Source organism: Panthera uncia, chromosome E3 (genome assembly GCF_023721935.1).
Source record: "Panthera uncia isolate 11264 chromosome E3, Puncia_PCG_1.0, whole genome shotgun sequence".
Lineage (NCBI taxonomy): Eukaryota > Metazoa > Chordata > Mammalia > Carnivora > Felidae > Panthera > Panthera uncia.
In genome coordinates, this window is record NC_064815.1 from 9,743,371 (window position 1) to 9,764,094 (window position 20,724).

General features: G+C 45.6%; 1 protein-coding gene across 6 annotated transcripts in view; it reads left to right on the forward strand.

Annotated features, from left to right (window-relative positions):
- VPS35L (VPS35 endosomal protein sorting factor like) overlaps window positions 1-20,724 on the forward strand; it is a 121,848-nt gene that overhangs the window by 82,962 nt on the left and 18,162 nt on the right. For all 6 annotated transcript variants that reach the window (XM_049638353.1, XM_049638354.1, XM_049638350.1 and 3 more), the window contains one exon: window positions 14,884-15,023. In XM_049638353.1, coding sequence (XP_049494310.1) covers window positions 14,884-15,023 — 140 coding nt within the window. The remainder of the gene's footprint in view (window positions 1-14,883; window positions 15,024-20,724) is intronic.

Sequence of the window (20,724 nt, forward strand, 5' to 3'; positions counted from 1 at the left end):
CGTTCTCACCTCTGAGCATTTCCTGGCTGCTTAGGAAAGCTGGCTCAGCTCTGTGTGTGTGTGCGTGCGTGTATGTGTGTGTGTGTGTAAAGAGAGAGATTCTTTTAAGGAAAGAAAAAAATAACTGATTAATACCTGATGAGTTTTAAATCTGTTTCTTTAGCAGGAAGCACATTGGACATACACACCTTTATAGAATCAGACAGATTACAGAGGGAAGCTATTTGCCTGTAAGGACCTTCTGAAATCTGTCTCACACAGGCCAGGTCAGGCAGCTCAGGATAAGTGCGCGTAGAGAATGTTACAAGTTAGAACTATTTCCTCACAGTAGATTCCTGTTTATTTTTTGTTGATGTTTGTTTGTTTGAAACCCCAGAGACCTACACATAGAATCTAATAAGTATAGAAAGAATACTCTCCACAGGTTACTTTTAGTGATAAAAATTGTGCTCAAGACCCATTCCTGTACTAGGTATAGGAGCCAACTGGTTTATTTGGGAGGCGATCCCCGAGAGTGTCTGTAGAGTGATGGGGGCACTGAGACAAGGAAGGGAAGGAAGCCAACAAGAGGTGTGCTTCTGGGCAGGTTACTGCTGTGGGCAGCTGAGGTACGTTCCCCCTGGGGACCTCTAGGACAGGTGTCGAACAGCCTCGGCACTGCCTTGCCAGGAGAATTGGGTTATTTACTCTTTATTTTGCCATTGACTGAGGGCTGCTTCTGGGTCATCAGCTGCACCCTGCCCTGTTCTCCACTTGACCCAAAAGAAAGCCCTCAGGCGGAGTGTTGGAGGTCGCACATATTTGCTACAGGAGGCGCTTGTCACCCCCTGGGACAGGAGGTATCCATCCATCAGGCCGAAACACAAAGAGTATAAGAGCTCCATTTATGGAGCATTTTTATGTGGCGAGCTCTTGGCATACTCATTTCAACCTCCCAATGGCCACATGAGGCAGGCCTGGGGCTGGTGCCTGCTTTCCCAAGTGAGCCCCCAGGGCTCCATGGCCAGCACTCAGCCCCTCATCTGTCCGACTCAAGGCCGTGCCTCTCACTGCTGACAGAGCATTTGCAGTGCCCACAATTGGGAAGCTTCAGTGACTAACTTGAGGGCTTCTTTGACACCGGTGGGTTGATGTTTTCAGTCATGGTCTGCCCTCCACTCCCATCTCCCACCTGACCTCACAGGATAAAGCCAAGTTTCGTGATCGACCACGTGGTGCCTTTGGTTTGGATGGGCTCCCTGGGTGGGTTGGAGAGTCGTCCTCGGCATGGCAGTTCTGGTATGTTGATCTGTATCTTCATTCACCTGGGGCAGTTCTGGGCACTGAGGTCTCCAAACATGATCTCTACCCATGAGCCTTTTCAAACTCCGCTTAGTTTTGCTTCTGACTCCTGAGGACTCCAGTAGCCTCCCACCACATTTGGAATTGCATCCAACACCCTGCCTGTGAGTCCTCGTGTGTTCTGGTGCCTGCCTGCCTTTTGTCCTCGTCTTCCACCACACTTAAGCCACAGTGGCCTTCTTCTGTTCTTTGAACATGCTAAGCTGTATTCCAGTTCAGAGTCTTTGTACTTGCTGTTCCCTCTTTCTAAAATGATCATCCCCCAGGGGCTCCTGGGTGGCTCAGTTGGTTGAGTGTCTGACTCTTGGTTTTGGCTCAGGTCATGATCTCAGTGGTGGGACCAAGCCCCTCGTGTTGGGTGTGAAGTCTGCTTAAGATTCTCTCTACAAAACAGATAAACATAAGGGAAGGGAAACAAAAATAATATAAAAACAGGGAGGGAGACAAAACATAAGAGACTCTTTCTTTTTTTTTTAACGTTTATTTATTTTTGAGACAGAGAGAGACAGAGCATGAACGGGGGAGGGTCAGAGAGAGGGAGACACAGAATCCGAAACAGGCTCCAGGCTCCAGGCTCCGAGCTGTCAGCACAGAGCCCAACGCGGGGCTCGAACTCACGGACCACGAGATCATGACCTGAGCCGAAGTCGGCTGCTTAACCGACTGAGACACCCAGGCGTCCCAAGAGACTCTTAAATATAGAGAACAAACTGAGGGTTGCTGGAGGGGTTGTGGTTGGGGGGTTGGGCTAAATGGGCAAGGGGCATCGGGGAGAACACTTGTTGGGATGAGCACTGGGTGTTATATGTAGGGGCTGAATCACTGGATTCTGCTCCTGAAATCATTGCACTATATGCTAACTAAGTTGGACATAAATTAAACAAAACAAAATAAAACAAAACACCGGTCTGGCTGAATGCAGCTTCCTAGTCTCTCATGCTCTGTACCATCCTCGTGATCGTCATTATGCTGTTGATCTGTGTTTTCTTATTGCATATGTTGCTTACTGTCTGGACATCCGGTCTCCCCACCTGCCCTTGTCATGTGTGGGTAAACACTTCTCCTAGTGCCTGCTTTGGTAAGGATGATGGGTTAGCAAGAAACAAGTTAAAACAAAAATGAACAGGCACCACCAAAAACCTGATGCCATGCAAAATGAAGAGCAGAGTGGATTAATTAGCTTAGGTGCTTAGGTTGATGTATGAAACTTAACATCTTACTATAAACTGGCTCCCTCTTAAAAAGTTCAGGAACAGTACAATTAATGTAGGAACGCTCGAGTTTGGCCTAACTTGAAACATTGGGAACAGGGGCGCCTGGGTGGCTCAGTCAGTTGAGCATCCGACTTCGGTCCAGGTCATGATCTCACAGCTTGTGAGTTCAAGCCCCATGTCGGGCTCTGTGCTGACAGCTCAGAGCCTGGAGCCTGCTTTGGATTCTGTGTCTCCCTCTGTCTCTGCCCCTAACCCACTCGCATCTTGTCTCTGTCTCTCTCAAAAATAAATAAACATTAAAAAAATTAAAAAAAAAAAAAAAAAAAAAAAGAAACATTGGGAACAGATTCTGAACTGCAGGTACCAGAGCAGAGAACTGTAAGTGGGGGCTCTAGAAGCCTCGATCTTTCTCCTCCCAACTTACAAACTAAGACCATGATCTAAGATATGGTAGATTCCAGGCAAGCTTATTATGACTGGACTCCATATGGGGCTTCATGCAATTTTTTTTTTTTTTTAAGGCAAAAATTCTTAAGCCAAATAAAGTCTCCCCTATCATCAAAGATTTGCTGCTCTAAGAACTGTTCTTCAAGCGCCCTGGGTGGCTTTTGCTTTCCTGTGCTGCCCTGTAACGACCTCGGTCCACACCAGGAGATAAGCAGCATCGGAACAGCCTGGTACCCGCTGTGCGGGTGATTAGTGCCCTCGGTGTTAGAGTTCTGGACCTCCTCATCTGCCTCATCCCACACTTCAAGCCACTGCAGGAGGAGCAGGAATGTGGCGTCCACTTCATGTTTAATAATTTATCTGATGATTTTTACTCTAGTCTCTAAATGCTGTGGCACTAAACCTTAAAAGCCTATGATTGTTGTTCCGAAAGCCACATGCAGCGGTTGTGGCCAAAATAAATAATACATTCAATTACTGAGCATGGGAAGGCTAAATATAAATTAAATGAAGCTTGTGGAAATGGGCCACTGTTGTTCACCCCCACCCCCACCCCCACCTTAAACACCCTCCCTCTCAGCTGGTTAGAAAACAATTCTCTCCCCCTAGTCCACTTTCTGGCCTCCCTTGATCCAGCTTCAGTGGTATGTATCTTGTTTATCGGACGGTGGCTTTGCCAGGACTGGGTCCAGCCTGACGTTAAACTCCCATTGAACTCTCAGCCAGTGCTGTGTGGGATGCTGATGGAGGCTTTTTACAGGGGAGGCCCAGTTCTGGTCCTATGGATGTACTGAGGTAGTACATAGAGTGGGATGTGGGGGGGATTTGTTTCAAAGCCACCCATTGTCCCAGTAGTGAGGAGAAATGGGGCTTGTGCCCCTCACCTGGAGATGCCTGTTTATCTTTGCTTTCAGCCACTTCATTAGATAAGTGCTTGCTCTTGTTTGTGAGTGGTTCTTCCCAGAAGATTATTACCAGGCCACAGCAGGAACAAATTTTTTTGCCCTTTATTTTTGTCTTGGTACCTTTATCTTTACAGTTTCTAATCTGAGAAAGGAGGGTGGTTTTACAATGGAAGTCATGTTTCAGATGGGGCTTAGAAGGAGAACTTATCAGGCGGAGATGGGGAGGAGAGAAGGAACAGTTGGCGTTCCAGGTGGGGCAAAGGGCTTGAGCAAAGGCATGGGAGGTGGGGAAGCCCGTGGTGTATTTGGCCAGCAGCAGGATGTCAAGATGAGTCCCTCACTGCTGGTCTCCCAATCTGGACTCTGCCACTCACCAGCAGGGTGCCCTTGGCCAAATTGGCCTTTTTGTGCCTGTTTCCTCATCTGTCAGGTGGAGGTGATGGCTATGGTACCTGTCACAGATTAAATGAGAAAACGTACTCAGAGAACTTGACTCACTGGCACACAGTAGCTGCTCAGTAAACATTAACCTCATAGAATTGTCTCTCAAAAGACAAAAGTATGCCGTGGAGTTCTCCATACAATGCCAGCTCTGTGGTTTCAGGCTTCTGAAAGCATACTTGTCCGAGGCAAAACCTTGAGAAATCCACAGGAAAGATGATCATTCTTTGAAGATTAACCTGCTGAATTACCCTGGGGGAAAAAATCAAAATGGGTATGCAGTTCCTCCAAAGACAAAACAGTAGAGAAAACAAGCAAAATGGTTTTGTTCTTTTATTAATAATAATGCTTTCCACTCCTATAGAATTGTCTCCCCCTCCTTTTAAATTGTACATTTTTATTTTTTGCATCTTTATCCTTCAGAGCTTACAAGCCAGTTCTTAGGGAAAACCAGCCTTGGCCTCTCCACCCCTAAACAAACTAAGAGTGAGATCAGGTTATTCTAGATGTGTTATCTTGGCACTTTTCCCTCACTGGACTTACTGCTGTTTTATTTAGCAAGTTAATAAGTAAATGTCCACTTTTCTCCCTTGCAAGAGTATCCGCTCCATGAAATCTGACGTGTCTTGTTGGACGTTGCGTCCCTGGCTCCTGGCACGTTGCCTACCACACGGGTGCTCAAGAGGTGCTGAATGAAGGAGTGGCAATCCTACGATAATAATGGTTGATAATTCTTAATAATATCAATACATGTAAAATGGTACCCAAGCTTTTCATGGTATGGACATAACTACTAAGTAACCCTGCTGTTCAGAAGAGAGTCCCATCAGAGCCTTCTAGTAGGTTTTACATAACTTCTTTTCATAGTTTTAGGTGAAAGAAAACAAGTTAGGCTCAAACATATGCCAAGCTGTATAGACCTGTTGAATGAAGCTATTTTGCTGTTTTGATCCGTGAGGAACCCAAAAAAGCAGAGGAGAGGCTGTGGCCTGCTACTAGGAGGCCCACTGACCACTGTGAACCATCACGGCTAATGGAGGTGGCCTGGACAGCAGGGTGGAGGAGAGAAAGCATTTTTTATCCTCCTGGAGAATGATGGGTGGCTTGTGATGGAGGAAAGTATCCTGTATCCACTTACCAGGTCACTGGGGTTTATGCTTAAGGTCACATTTACTAGTTCTGTTGACAGGCCATCCTCTGAAGAATGTGTTTGATGTGACTGTTCTCACAAACCCTCTGGTGATCATGCACAAAGCAGGTTATTTTTGCCAGAACAGTTCACGTGGGCACGTGGCATGAAACTCGTCATCCACGTTCACATGGTCCATCCACCTTACAGAATATAAGGGCCTGGGATGGAGGGCAACCCATAATGCAACCCACAGAAAAGGAGCAGGGCAAGAGTCTCCCCGTAAGTTCACTTAGCTCTTTATATTAGTAAATATCAACGATTTTCTTGCTCCCGCCAGCATTTCTTGGCCATTTTTTACACACAAGCCACTGTGCCAAGCATTGTGCCAGAAAAGGAATGCACTTTGAGACTGTGTGCTAATAGGGGAGAGTGAATCTGTTTACAGTTAAACAAGGCAGCTTGTGATAAATGTTGTGCAAGATTTCATAAAACGTGCAATAGAATTTTAAGGGAGAGAAAGCTGACCCTTTGGCTTAGAAGAGCAAAAAATTAAAAAATAAAGCTTTTTAAAACAGGTGGCATTGAGTTGCCTGGAGGGAAAGGAGGATCTTTATATGCTGAAATGAGGCAGAGGGCATTCTAGGCTGAGAGAGCAGCCAGGTGCAAAGGCCTACAGGCTGGAAACAATGCATCTGGAAGGAATGGGTAAGAGATCAAGTTAGGAAGATAGTTTGGGGCCTGATGAGAACTGAAAGTTCCTGCAAAGCAATCTAGTCTTATTCAGTATGTAGTATTTGCTCGGTGGTTTATGTTCATTTTACAGATGAGGATACTGTGGCTCAGAAGTGTGACATGACTTGCCCAGGACCGTCCAGCTAATAAGTGGCCTGATCTAACTTCAAGTGCTCTTTCCACCCTTGAGCTTTCCTAAAGTGGGTTAGTTCCTCTAAACCCTAATACAAAGTATTATTTCTAGCCCTGGGTGTATGTGGTTGCTGGAGACCAGTTGTTACAGATTGAACATTAGATAAGTTTATGTAGAAAACAACCAGAATGAAGATGAGAGTTAGTTAATCTTTTCTGCTTCGGGAAATCCAAACCTAATATCCACAGAGACTTCTTCACAGCCTCCTGTGAGCCATTGCAGAGATGGTAGGAAGGTGTGTTGACTGTGCATTAGCTCCAAAGACAGGAGTCCGGTGACATGGGTAGCACATTGGACTGAGAAGTCATTTCTGTGACCCCAGTGGACTTTCACAGTGTGTTGATAATCAGTGAATTGAAAAGGCATTCTGCATAAACCACATGGCAAAATCAAGGTTAGATTAAGCTGTCATTGATAACAATTAAGCATTAATGAATAAAGTATTTAATTGTTTCTGGGCATTCATATTTCTTTAAATCTTACTCTGTATACATTACATATTATCAAATTAGTGGCTCCTTCAGTCCTCAAACTTAACTGCTGTAATAACAAATTCTATTACAAAAACACAGTGTAGTCATAAGTAGTGTTAAATCTCTATGGATAACTCACCTGTGGACGATCAATTGGCCATTTGGACTCTGAGGCTTTACCCAAAGGCAGCCCTGTCACTTGGTGACAGTGCATCTTCAGTGCAGACCAAAGTTCAGCCTGCTGAAACAAAAATCCCATGGGCTGAGTGACTTCAGTGACAAACATTTGTCGCTCAGGGAAGCCCAAGACCAAGCTACCAGCAGATCAGTGTCTGGCGAAGACTTCTTGGCTCATAGACCGCCATCTTCTCACTGTGTGCTCACATGTGGAAGGAGTGAGAGTTTTCTCTGGGGCCTCTCGTATAAGGGCACTGATCCCATTTGTGAGGGCTCCACCTCATGATTTCACACCTCAGTGTTCCCACCAGTACCATCTTTGGGGGTAGGATTCCAGCATACGGATTTGGGGGTAGGGTGGAAGGACATTAACAGTCCAAAATTAAAAGTTTGAGGCGGTAAGCTGCGTCCTGACATTACATCTGTACAGTAGTTTCCATTATATTGATGTTGTCACTCCAAACCTACACTCATCAAGAGACGGAAAATGTTGAAGACTGGTAAAGATGTTTAGCAACAGGGTTGTTAGAACTTGTGGAGTGTAGCCAGAATCCCGCTTTGATCAAGCATATTCAAGGGACAGGAAGGAGTCTTTCACCTTCTTGTGATGTTTTGTCCCAAGAAATCACGATGCCCCCTTTCTTAGAGAGCTGGACCCAGGACTGTCTTGTCTCACGTGTCCACGAGGGCATGTGATTTTGAAGGTGTGTTTGGGAGTGGAGTGGCTTCTGAGCTCTTGTTTAGCCCTGGGATTTTATGGTTCTGACAAGTAGTATAGACTTCCATTAGCAGTGACCTAATCTGTTATTTAAAAAACCAAACACCACCTCTTAAGGTGGGTCATCGCTTCTTGACTGTGTGTTTAGATTCATGTGCTGAATCCTAGTCTGTGTTGACAATGCTGGGGACACAAAAGGATCACCTGACTCTCAGAGGTCACAAGTCTTGAGTTTATGTTACCACGTATGGAGGGTGTTTGGGGGTACCGACTTGTTTCCCACTGAATAATAGCTTGTACGTTACTTTAAATCTTAATGATTTTTACTAAAAAAATTTATTTCACGCTCATTTGAAAAAATTCCCACAAATAAAGAAGTGTAGAACTTAACAAACAAACATAAAAGGCCTCAAAATAAAAGTCATCAGTAATCTGCTCTGTTTCCTCCCTTCGAAAAAATAGCCATTGTTAACATTTGGGATAGTTTTCTTAATTTTTTTTTCTATAGGTTCATTTAGAAATACTCCTTCATTCTCATGCTTTACCTCTCTTCTGCTCTCTTTCCCCCCACTTCTATATCTATATTCTTATATATACACGCAGTCCCCACCACCCTTAGGAATGGGATTGTGTCTTCTGCAATGTTTTTCTTTTTTCTTTAAAAAATTTTTAATGTTATTTTTGAGAGGGGGGTGGGTAGAGAGCGGGGCAGGGGCAGGGGCAGAGAGAGAGGGAGACACAGAATCCAAAGCCTGCTCCAGGCTTTGAGCTGTCAGCACAGAGCCTGACGTGGGGCTCGAACTCACGGACCGCGAGATCATGACCTGAGCCGAAGTCGGCCGCTTAACCGACTGAGCCACCCAGGCGCCCCTTCAATTTGCTTTTTTCACTTAGCAGTAAATATTGGTCTTTTCTCCCCCTGCCCCTTCCCACTTAACCCATGTCAGTACATAAAGATCCACCCCATTCTTTGTAATGGCTGTCCAGTGTTCTATGTCATTTCCTTTTCTTTTTGGAAGTGCTATAAATTATTTCCCCAGCCCCCCTCCATTTTTCTCCTAAACTCCTATTGAAAAATATTTGGACCCTTTCCAGTTTTTTGCTCTTGCCAACAATGAGCAACTGGCGTCTTAATTCTGAACATTTTGAAGGTTTTCAGTAGTTGTCGAATTGGTGGATATTTTAGTCTCTGAGAATGTGGAACCCTATCTGTCATTCAGACAGAGTCCTATGTAGAGCCTTGGTGCACAAAACAGATAGGAATGGTCTATTCAGGCGAGCATGCCTGTGGGAGGCCACTAACTCTTGAGTTGCCTTCGGGGATCTGGAAAAGGCTTCAGAGCACAGGCTGAGACCTTCTAAAGCCTCCAGAAGAATCCATTCAAGTGGAGCTGTCTAGAGAGCTTGAACCCTGAATTATGCCTCACTTCATCAAGCAACTAATCAGAGAGGAACCTTCCTGGCGCATTGGCTGTGGGGGGCAGGCCAGTACCTGGGCCTCTGGAAGGTGTGTGCTACCCTTAGTGCCTTGCTTGATGCACACGAGGAGGGTGGATGTCCCTTGGAGCAGCAGGAGTCTGGAGTCCCTGGGCTGTGGGTGGGCGCCCACCCCTGGTTAAGAAGGAAGGGGTTACTATTCAGATACCCCCTTTGATCATCTGCCTTGTCTACCTTACAGCCTCACTTGTTCTTTTGCACATTTCTGTGATTGAAAAGTTTAAAACATTACATTGCCTTTGTATGTATGCTAAAGAAAAATTATTTTTAGAAATGTAAATTAAAATTCCAAGCAGTAACTTAGCGGTAAGTGAAAGATCCCAGTTTCTTTCACCCTCAGCCACAATTCCTATATCACAGTTAATACTTTGGCATTCTAGTGCCTCACTTATTTTTATGCATCTACATAAGGATATACCCGTTTTTCTTACAAAGATAGGATGCTGCTGTACACAGGTATATAATGATTTGTGCTTAATATATCATAGGCATCTTTACATAGATGTACTGTGTTCTGTTTATTAGCCACATCATTTCCAGGATATGACAATGCAACAGTTTTTTATTTTTTTAACATTTTATTTTTATTTTTGAGAGAGACAGCATGAGTAAGGGAGGGACACAGAGAGAGGGAGACACAGAATCTGAAGCAGGCTTCAGGCTCTGAGCTGTCAGCACAGAGTGTGACACGGGGCTCGAGCTCGTGAACCACAAGATCGTGATCTGAGCTGAAGTCAGATGCTTCACTGACTGAGCCACCCATGTGCCTCCCCTGACCCCATTCTTTATCTTGGGTAATGTGGTTCAGTACATTTAAGGCGGGACCTAGGAATTCGTATATATTTTTTAAGTAACAGCTGAGTGAGACCTGATAGGTTCATGTATCATAAAATCCATCCTTCTACTAAGTGTACAATTCACTGGTTTTTAGGACACTCACAGAGTTGTGCAACTATCATCACTAATTCCAGCACATTTTTATCACCCCAAAAGGAAACCCTGGACCCACTGAGTAGTCATTCCTTTTTGCTCCTCCTTCAAGCTCCAGGCAGCTGCCCGTCTACTTTTTGTTTCTATGGATTTGCCTGTTCTTATTATTTTATATAAGTGCAGGCTTACAATACAGGTCTCTTATGATTGATTCCTTTCATTTAGGATATGATTTTAAGGTTCGGCCGCATTGTAGCCTGTATGTAACATGTGTACACAGCATCCATGCACACTTAAAGTTGGAGGAACCGCCAGGTCCTGCAGAGTACGTTCCCATCGGCCATATTAGGCCTGGGAACCTGTATTTTTAGCAAAGCTTCTGATGCTTCTGCTAAAGCAATTTTGGAAAACTGGCTTCGCGAGCAGCTCAGCCCCTCGTACTGAGAGCAGGGATGGTGGCTCTGCTTGCCCTTCACCCAGAACCCGGCAGCGCTGAGGGACATGTTGGCTCTGGCACAGAAAACAACAGAATGCTGCTCTGCAGAGGAGTGGACACCCCACGAAGAAGGATCTCGCAACAGAATGGACGTGGGTCCGGCCAGGCATCCCTGAGTGGTAGTTTTGGTTTTTATTTTTAATTCCTTTTTTAAAGTAAGATGTGGAAAAGAAGCCCGGTTGTCCAGTGAAACCTCAGAAGATCCAGTGGAAAAAGATAAAGCATAGGGAGGCTGGTACATATGCTTGCTTTTCCCTCCCCACCGCCCCTTACTCCCCCCCCCCCCGCGGTGAAACAGGAATAATAGTGTTTATGGATTGGAATTGGATTTCTCCTTTTTCTGTAGGTCTTTTACAAAACAAAACAAAACAAAACACATGTAGTAAATGTAAATCCATTTTATCTTGGATTGTCTTCCAGGGCTTTTAATAGCCACAAAAGTGTTCTATGGTATTGACGTCATTATTCTGAACTCTAGGAGGAAAAACTTTTCATATAAAATAGGATTTGAGCTCTAATTACGAGATCAAAATTGAGAAGTCTCCTAGATAAGATTTTATACATGGAGTAAGTCTTCTAAGGATAGAAATAAAAATCTGCTTTGGAACACTCTGGAACATTGCCCCAACCCCTAAATAACTGTTTATTTTAGCCCTCTCCTTTGGAATGGGAACTGAGTGGGGGGTGTTTGTGAGGAACAGGGTGCCCTGCACAAAGCTGCGCCCTCTTTAATGAGGCATAATAATGGGCACTTTTCTCGTGGCCACTTGGTAACAAGCACATAAATAGAATAAATAAATGGTCTTTGGCGTTGTTCTGAGCAGAATTTTCATTTCCGCTGAGAGAAGCTCTTCACCTTGTTCATTACGGACTTAATGTTTTCACCAGAAAGCAGTTCCTGTAGAGCCATGGGGACAGAGAGCTTTTCCCGTAGAAGGAAGACAGCCAGAGCCGGCGTCCAGGCCTGCCTGTTCCCAAAGAGCTGAACCTCAGCGCTAGATTCAGCTCTGTTTCTTGTGTGGTGTGGTTACGAATGAGGAACATAAAATGTATCATTGTAAGCATTTTTCAGCTACAATTCATTGGTTTTAGGTACATTCACAATGTCACACAGCCCTCACCACCATCCATTTCCAGACCTTTTCATCCCTCCAAACGCAATGCAACCTGTACCCTTTACACAGTAACTATTCCCCTCTCCCCATTCTACTTTCTGTCTCCATGCAGTCAATACCTCTGCCTCATAAAAGCGAAATCCTACAGCAATGTGTCCTTGTGTCGGACCTGTTTCACTTGGTGTAATGTTTTCAGGGTGCGTCCATGTTGTAGCATGTATCAGAATCTGCTTCCTCTTTAAGGCTGCATAATAATTCTGTTGTATATATGTTCTACGTTTTCCTATCCGTTCACCTGTTGATGGACGCTAGGGTTGTTTCCACCTTTTGGCTAATGTGAATAATGCTGCTCTGAACATTCATGCACAAGTATCTGAGTCCCTGCTTTCATTTCTTTTGAATGTGAACCTAGAAGCAGGATTGCAGGCTGAGAGCATAATTCTGTGTTTCACTTTTTGAGGGACCACCAAAGAGTTTCCCACGGCAGCTTCTCTACATCTTTGCCAGCACTTGTTACTTACTGGTTTTTGTTTTTGTTCTTTGTTTTTTTATGGTGCCCATCCTGAAGTTTTCTCCCAGTGATGAAATCTCTGGGGGATTGCACTGATTTGCATTTTCCCAATGATTATTGATGTTGAGCATCTTTTCATGTGCTTGTTGACCATTTGTGTATTTGGAAAACTGTTCAGGTCCTTTGCCCATTGTTAATCAGGTTACTTGTTTTGCTGTTATTGGAGAATTTCTTTATATATTCTAGATATAAACCCCTTATCAGATCTATGATTTGTAGGCTTGTGTTTTTTTTAAAAAACACGATTTTGGGGCACCTGGATGGTTCGGTCAGTTAAGCATCCGACTCTTGATTTTGGCTCAGGTCATGATCTCACAAATCATGAGATCGAGCCCCTGAATCGGGCTCCAGGCTGACAGCACAGAACCTGCTGGGGATTCTCTCTCTCCGCTCTTTCTGTGCCTCCCCCACTTACACATGTGCATGTGTGCTCTCTATCTCACTCAAAATAAATAAAACATTTTTTAAAAAATAATGCAAATTTTATTGTATTGCTCAGTGTGGGTGGTGGCCTTTAAACTCTGCTCAGCTCAGTCTTTGACCATCCCTGGGCTACTCTGATTTGGCCACCCCCTTTTTGAGCTTATTTCCTCATGTGGGCGTTGAAATCATTGTGCCTTTCTCATAGGACTGCTGGGGACTAAGAATACAAACTATCTAAAACAGGGCTTAGGAGTGTCTGTGGTCCCTTTAGTAGTGTCATTTACTACTATCTGTAGGCCGAGATATCAAGTGTCTTTTCCCAGCGCCCCTGTATTTAATCTCTTTCTATACAAGATCGACATCAGCTGCTTTGTGTCCTCCCCGTCCTCCCTCCACCCCCAGACCAAAGGACACAACAGGTTCCCCGTAGGTAGGTGTGAAATAGTGTGATCAGGTCAGTCTCATCACCCTACTGATGTTGTCAACTTTCACCCCCTTTCCTCCTTGTGTGTCCACAGTGCCTGGTCACCGTTGGTGCTTAATAAATTTGGTGAGGTGAACGTAAGGGTGTGAGTTCAGTGTGGGAGAGAGCCTGGGAAGGGAGTATTCAGGACCAGAGGTAACTTTATAGAGAAAACTCTGAGAGAATGGTCTTTCCTTAACATGTTTGTTTTTGGGTTTTGTTTTTTTTTTTTTCCTTTGAAGAAGGAAGGGAGGGAAGACCAAAAAAAAAAAAAAAAAAAAAAAAGCCCACATCGAGCTGCAGACACATACTCTTCTCATTAAGTGCAGGGCTTTGTTCCCAGAAGGCAGGCGTTTGTTGTTGGGTTTGCCCCTTTGGGCTGCTGGGTGGGGCTCCCGCTTGGGTTCAGGATGCTGTGTGCCAGCGCAGTGTTCTCTCCGCATCGCTGCAAGTCGTTTCGGAGTGGAAGTATATTTATGTGGACCATGTAAACGTTTGATCTTGTTGGGTAGTTTAAAATTTCACTTGTCAGGTCAGTGTTTTGTCTGTTTCGACCTTGAGGCTTTTTCTCATGTGGAATACTTTGGCAGTTCTCTTAAGAACTCTCTCCCTCTCCACCCCCACCTCCAGTCCTTGCTTGTCTCCCCGTCCGTTCCTCCCTGTCTCTGTCCTCCTATTGCTGCCTCCCTCCCGTCTACTCTTCCATCCCTCTCTTCCTCTGCTCTCCCCTTCCCTTGCTTTCTCTCACCCTTTGAGGTCTTCTTGTTTTATAGACAACTTTGTGGTTTAAAAAATATCTTGGGGCACCAGGGTGGCTCAGTCGGTCAAGTGCCGGATTCTTGGTTTAGGCTCAGGTCGTGATTTCACGGTTCATGGGTTCAAGCCCTGAGTTGTGCTCGGTGCTGACCGGGATTTGCTCTCTTTCTGCCCTTCCCCTGCGCACTCTGGCTCTCAAAGTAAATAAACTTAAAATATATGTATATCTTTATCTCCCAAGTGATTCTCAGAACTATTTACCTAGTCAGAAGTCTCAGAAGCTTGTGTGTGCATGTGCGTGGGCGTGCACGTGTGGATTCCTTCAGAGGGTTCAGTTACTTTAACAAATATGGTGCTGGAGTAGACCCAGGCAGATCAGAGTTTGCACCCCGCTCCATGTCTCGTACTGGCACCTCGAGCATACCCAGGACACTGCTGAAGGAGCAGGCACGTGGCCTTCCTCCCAAGGTGAATGGGAGGGTTTGGTGAACCAGTCTGGGTTGAGCTGTCTGCCCCGGCAGCTACTATTTCTTGGCTTTCTGTAAAAATTGGCCACTTGTTTATTTCACTTAATTATCAAAGCCACCCTGACGGAGGCTCTTTGAGCTGAATTGCTCAGTGAAGGAAGGAGGGAGAGAGGTGGAGATGTGAGGCAACAGCAGTACCCTCTCCGCGGAATGTTCTACGAGTCGGTTAAGGTTGCAGAAGCCCTCCAGTCGGACCTGCCCACTGTATCTGGCCCTCGGCATGGCCTGCCTTCCATGTAACTCGCAGGACGGGCCTGGCAGCCAGGTGAAGAAGAAAGCAGACCCTGAATTTTTCAGAGTTCTCATACTCGGAATTTTCTTCTGTCTTGCAGCCGATGCCTTCTTCAAAGCCGCTATAAGCCTCATTCCGGAAGTTCCAAAGACGATTAATATCGATGGAAAGATGCGACCGTCAGAATCATTCCTTCTGGAATTCCTCTGCAATTTCTTTTCTACTTTATTAATAGTTCCGGTATGTTTCGTCAGAAGAGCCATAGGTGATGTCCTTCTTTGATCTGCCTCATGTACATCTTTAGCCCTAAAAGTGCAGGGACATTCTCTCTGTGTCTATGTGCTGCTTTTCTAGTCAGAGGTTTACATTGCTCAGTGTTTTGTTTACTTTTATTTAGTAAATAATCTCCTCCCTCAACACGGGGATTCGATCTTAAGACCCTGAGATCGAGAGTCACATGCTCTACCAACTGAGCCAGCCAGGCATCCCTAAGTTACTCAATGTCTTTTCCATTCATTTTGTATACGGGGTGTCTTAGTTGCGGTTCTGTACATAGTCAAGTGGGTGCCACTTAGGGGTTAAGGACTGAGGCCTCGGACCAAGATGCCTAGGGTGGAATCTCCCCTCCCCCTCTTCCTAGCCCCGGAGGCTCAGGCAATTATATAACATGCCTGGGCTGCAGTTTCCTAATCTATAAAATGGGAGTAATAATAGTGTCTTCATCTCCAGGTCATTGTGAGGATTAAGTGAGTGAGTATACACATGTGGTTAGAACAGTCCAACCCTGTAAAAGGTGATGGTGATGTTCTTTGATGGCAAGTGCTAGAAACCAAAATGAGATAGTGGAGATCAAAGAAGACATTGTTGGAAGGATGCTGGGGTTTTTTCTGGAACATTCTGATGTGCAGTCAGGCTTGGGCTGGCAGGAATCAGGCTTCTGTCTCTCCAGACCCAGCACCAGGACCCTCACCCTAGCAGAGGTTCTTAACCCACAGTCTCCCTGCTTGCTTCGTGAGGGTTTGGCAGGGCAACCATGAATTTAGATGAGAAAAAAAAATCTCAATTTTTACAAATCTCTGTGAAACTGAAATTGGCCCTTTGCTCCCTTGTGAGTTTTTTGGTTTTTTTCCATTGTGAGTTATATAGGCAACGAGCCACAGTAGCAGGTAGTCACAGGGCTAGGAATTTGTCACCAAAGAAATCAACCATTTGTTCATATCACATTTAAGGTGACAGATATTTCAGAAGACTTAAACATACTCACCAAGAAGTAATAGAATACGGTATAACAAATACATTGAAAAAATATTTTGACAAGTATATTTTAGCATAATTGCTAATGAAACATACTCATCAAGAACTAATAGAATACATTATATAACAAATATATTGAAAAAAATATTTTGATGAGTATGTTTTATATTTCTTTTGTGGTCTTGCATATTTTATTTTCTGCATTTATTTTATTTTTTTGTTTTTATTTATTGTATTTCCTGTATTACAAGTCATATCCTGAGGAGTCCATAGCCTTCACCGGGCTGTGACAGGGTCCAGGTACAAAACATGGTTGAACCAAATGTGTACAGGAATCCGGGATCCGTGCTAAAATAGATTCTTGGGGCCCCCTCCCAGAGAGGTGGACTCAGTAGGTTAGGATGGGGCCCTGAATCGGCACTTTTGAAAGCCTCCTGAGTAGTTCAGGTGTGGATGGTCCAGGACCGCACTTGAAAAAACATCCCTCTGCACTCAGGCCAGGAAGCAACTCTCTCTCATGAGTACACAGTTCCTTTTTGGGGTGACAGAAATGTTCTCAGATTGATCGTGGTGACAGTTGCACAGCTCTGGGAGTATCCTAACCACTGAAGTGTGCATTTGGAATGGCGTGTGAATTCTCAGTGGAGCCGAGGAGACAAAGAGTGACTTAGCTTCCAAGTGTCCAGGTTGAAATCCCAGGTTCTGGGGAGACAAGATGGCTTGGTCAGGAGGCAGTGCTCAACGCCTGACCTCAGTGTTTTCAAATCACCTTCTTAGTCCTTTGTATAAACAGTTTCTCTGTATTTTGGAGAGTCTAGTTGTCAAGTGAGGGGACCAAAAAAAAAAGAAGAAAAAAACCCCAGCATTTCTAAGGAGTAATCTAAGCTGATCAGTGTCATTGTTTGTTGGTTAATTGGGATGCATTTTCCTTCTACACATGAGATTTTCTTCATGTTAAAAATCAGAGACTGGACGAAAGCCTTGTGCTTGGAGTCAGAAACTTGAGTGCCGTCTGACCCAGTGACTCAGCCTTATGGCATTGGGAACGTTTTGTAACTCTTCAGAGCCTCAGATAATTGTCACCTTTCTAAAATGTCACCCAAATGCCTGCCTGATGGGGCTGCTATGAGGTTGAATGAAACAGTTGATCTGAAAGTACTTTTGACCCAGAAGCTCCGTCCCTGGGGTTGCATGCTGATGAGCAGTGGGTGGCATCCAACCCAGAGACACGGTTTTTGGCCACACAATGATGGAAAACATTTGGTATGAATTACCCACGTTTAAAAATTGGTAGATCACAGAAAAACCCAGCTTTTTAGTTCCTCTTGAGAAATCAGATCCTGCCATGTGGGGCCCACATTCTCCGACCCACGGCAGCTGGCCCATGCTGTGGAGGGAGGAAGAGGCATGTGCACTTTCTCCAATTCCCATGGGTGCCTCTGGACCCATTTCTGTCGCCTGCCTGGTCCATTGGCATTCACCAGAACGTCCCCCTGGCCTCAGCGGATTGTCTCGTTGCTGGTATCAGTGTGCACGCTTCTGTGGGGGTTTAGTAAAGATCAGGAGATGAATATCCGTTGTGATTGCCTGTCCCCTGTCCTGTGCTGTACTGCAGACCTTCAGCAGCCTTCAGTCTCTGGGACTCCTCCTCCAAGCCCTGCAAAGTAGGGATCACTGTGCCTTTTCCACGTGAGGCGCCCATGCTGGGGAGCCTGTGCAGCTTGAGGTCGCACAGCTAGTGAGCAGCAGAGCAGCAGGTGTGTGCTGCTCCGGGGTCTGTTCAGCACCATCTGAGCCTGAAACGTTGACAGGGCACTTTATCAGCTCAAGGCTGAGCCTTAGCAACCCTCCATCCTTCCTGTGGGATACAGCATTAGTAATAAATATGGAAGATGTTCAGCCTGAATAGCCGAGGCTGTGGGCTCCGGGGCCCCAGGATGGGCCTCACGTGAGGCACGTCTCTTGTGAGTAGGTTTAGTATGAAGGCAACTCCTGTATCCCGCTTTTACCTGGTTCAGATCATATCCTTTCGTGTCACAGCTTTTACTTAATTTTTTAAGTTTAATTTTATTATTGTAAGAGCATTTAACAAGAGATGTACCATCTTAACACATTTTTAAGTATGTGATACAGTATTGTTAACTACAGGCACCGTGTTGTACAGCAGCTCTCTAGAGTGTCTTCGTCTTGCTTAATTGAAACTTTAAGCCCATTTTTAAAAAACTGTTTATTTTGAGAGAGAGAGAGAGCAAGCGTGCAGAGACAGAGACAGAGCGTGCAGAGACAGAATCCCAAGCAGGCTCTTTGCTCTCAGCACAGAGCCTGATGCAGGGCTCGATCCCATGAACCGTGAGATCATGACCCGAGTCAAAATCAAGAGTTGGACACTTAACCGACTGAGCCACCCAGGTATGAGTAGCTCTCCATTTCCTCCTCCTCCTAGCCCCTGGCAGCCACCATCTATTCTTAATTCTGTGAACATAACTGTTTTAGATGCCTTATGTAAGTGGAATCATGAGTATTTCTCTGTGATTGGCTTCTTTCACTTACTGGCTTCCAGGGTTCATCCATGTTGTCATATTTGACAGAATTTCCGTTTTTTTTAAGGCTGAATATTAATCCATTGTGTATGTATATCACATTTTCATTATCCATGCATCCACTAGTGGGCGTTTAGGTTGTTTCCACATCTTGGCTACTGTGAATAGTGCCACAGCGAACATGAGAATACTGATACCTCTTTCAGATCCTGATTTCAACTCTTTGGACAAATACCCGAAGGTGGGATTGCTGGACTGCTGAATCATATGGTAGTTCTGTTCTTTTTTTTTTTTTTTCTTTTGAGAGAGACAGCGTGAGCAGGAAAGAGGGGCAGAGTGAGAGGGAGAGAAAGAATCTTAAAACAGGCTTCACATCCAGCCTGGAGCCCACTGTAGGGCTTGATCTCCCAATTGTGAGATCATGACTTGAGCCAAAATCAAGAGTCAGACGCTTAATTGACTGAGCCATCCTGGCACCCCTGGTAGTTCTCCTCTTAATTTTTCAAGGAACCTCCATGCTGTTTTCCATAGTGGCTGTACCATTTTGTGTTCCTACCAACCGTGTACAAGGCTTTTAAAAGACTTCATTTTATTTGTTTAGAAAAAAAATTTAAAGTCATTTTAAATGCAGAAATAAACATTTCCCCAGGCCAGCCTCTCTTCGGCAAACGGTGTCACTTTCAGAGTATTTTGAAGTAATCTGCTGTGGTGTTAGCAGCGGTCAGCCTCTTGGCGGACAGACTTCTCTATAACATTTGGCAGGACATACAGACTTGATTGAACAGGTTCAGTGTTACCACTTCAGAGGCCTAATTTTGATTCAGTTAAAAATTGTAGGCAATGGAGGAGCTCCTGGGTGGCTCAGTCGGTTAAGTACCCGACTTCAGCTCAGGTCATGATCTCGTGGTTTTTGAGTTCGAGCCCCCTTCGGGCTCTGTGCTGACAGCTCAGGGCCTGGAGCCTGCTTTGGATTCTGTGTCTCCCTCTTTCTGTGCTCCTCCCCTGCTCACGCTCTTTCTTGCTCAAAAAAAAGCAAAGGTTAAAAAAACAATAGTCACAAAATAGCTGGCTTACATGTAAGGCTTCCCCTAGTTAGCCAGCTCCATAAAGTCAGAGAGGGGCAAGAAAAATACAGTATTAACAGTTAGGAATCTCTGCTCTGGAGCCAGACTGTCAGAGCTCAAGCCCTGGTTCCTCCACCTACCAGCAGTGCCACTTAACCATTCTGTGGCTCATCTGCCATCTGTGAAATTGGGGGTGGGGGGGGTGGTCATGATCATATCTAACTGGAACACAGAAAAGCTACGATAGCCACCATAAAACTTAGCTACTGTTATTCGTCTTTGTAGCCACCTCAGCGCCTGGCACATAGAAGGTGCTCAAACTGTAATCCAACCACCATGACTTACTGGGTGCTTGCCTGCGCCCAGCACTGTCCTAGAACCAGGGACAGGGCGGGACACCGTTCACACTGTGTTCCCAGGGCAGTCCTGGCTGTGTATCGGCAAATATGGCAGAGGAAGTGTCTGTCGTGCTGGGTTACAGGCGACGATGAAAGATAAGCGTAAACAAGAGATATTGTGGGGCAGTTCACTGCGGGAGTGAGGAAGTCACTTGAGAACTGCACTGCAGAATTACAGACAGGACGGTCTGTGATGGAGACTGGGGGCCAGCGGTGAGCAAGGCTCTGGCTGGCTGATCGGAGAAGGCCTCACTGAGAAGCTGGCGTGTACGATGGGATCTGGAGGCTGTCGAGCCAGTGTGGCCGTCTTGCAGATGAAGATTCCAGTCGGGGGGTGCGGTAGGGCCGGGAAGCCAGCCATCCTTGGCACGCGAGCTGCCGGCGGCAGCATCCTCTGCGCTTCCGTGGAGATCTGTGTGGGAGACCGGCCCCTGGGGACCGCCTCACCTGGGCTCCCTTCTGGTCTCCAAGTCGCTCAGCCAGCGGCAGGACCAACAGCAGACTGGAAGGCGGGAGGAGAGCGAGTTTGGGGCATCCGTCCCCTGACGCGGCCGTGGGTTGGCAGCGGCCTTGTTCTTCTACCCGAGGCTGCAGCTCCTGCTAGGTGCCGTCTCCAGCTGCGGATCTTGCACTTCCGGTCACGCCCCCCCCCCCCCCCCCCTTGTGCTTTCAGTCCAGGGTCGGT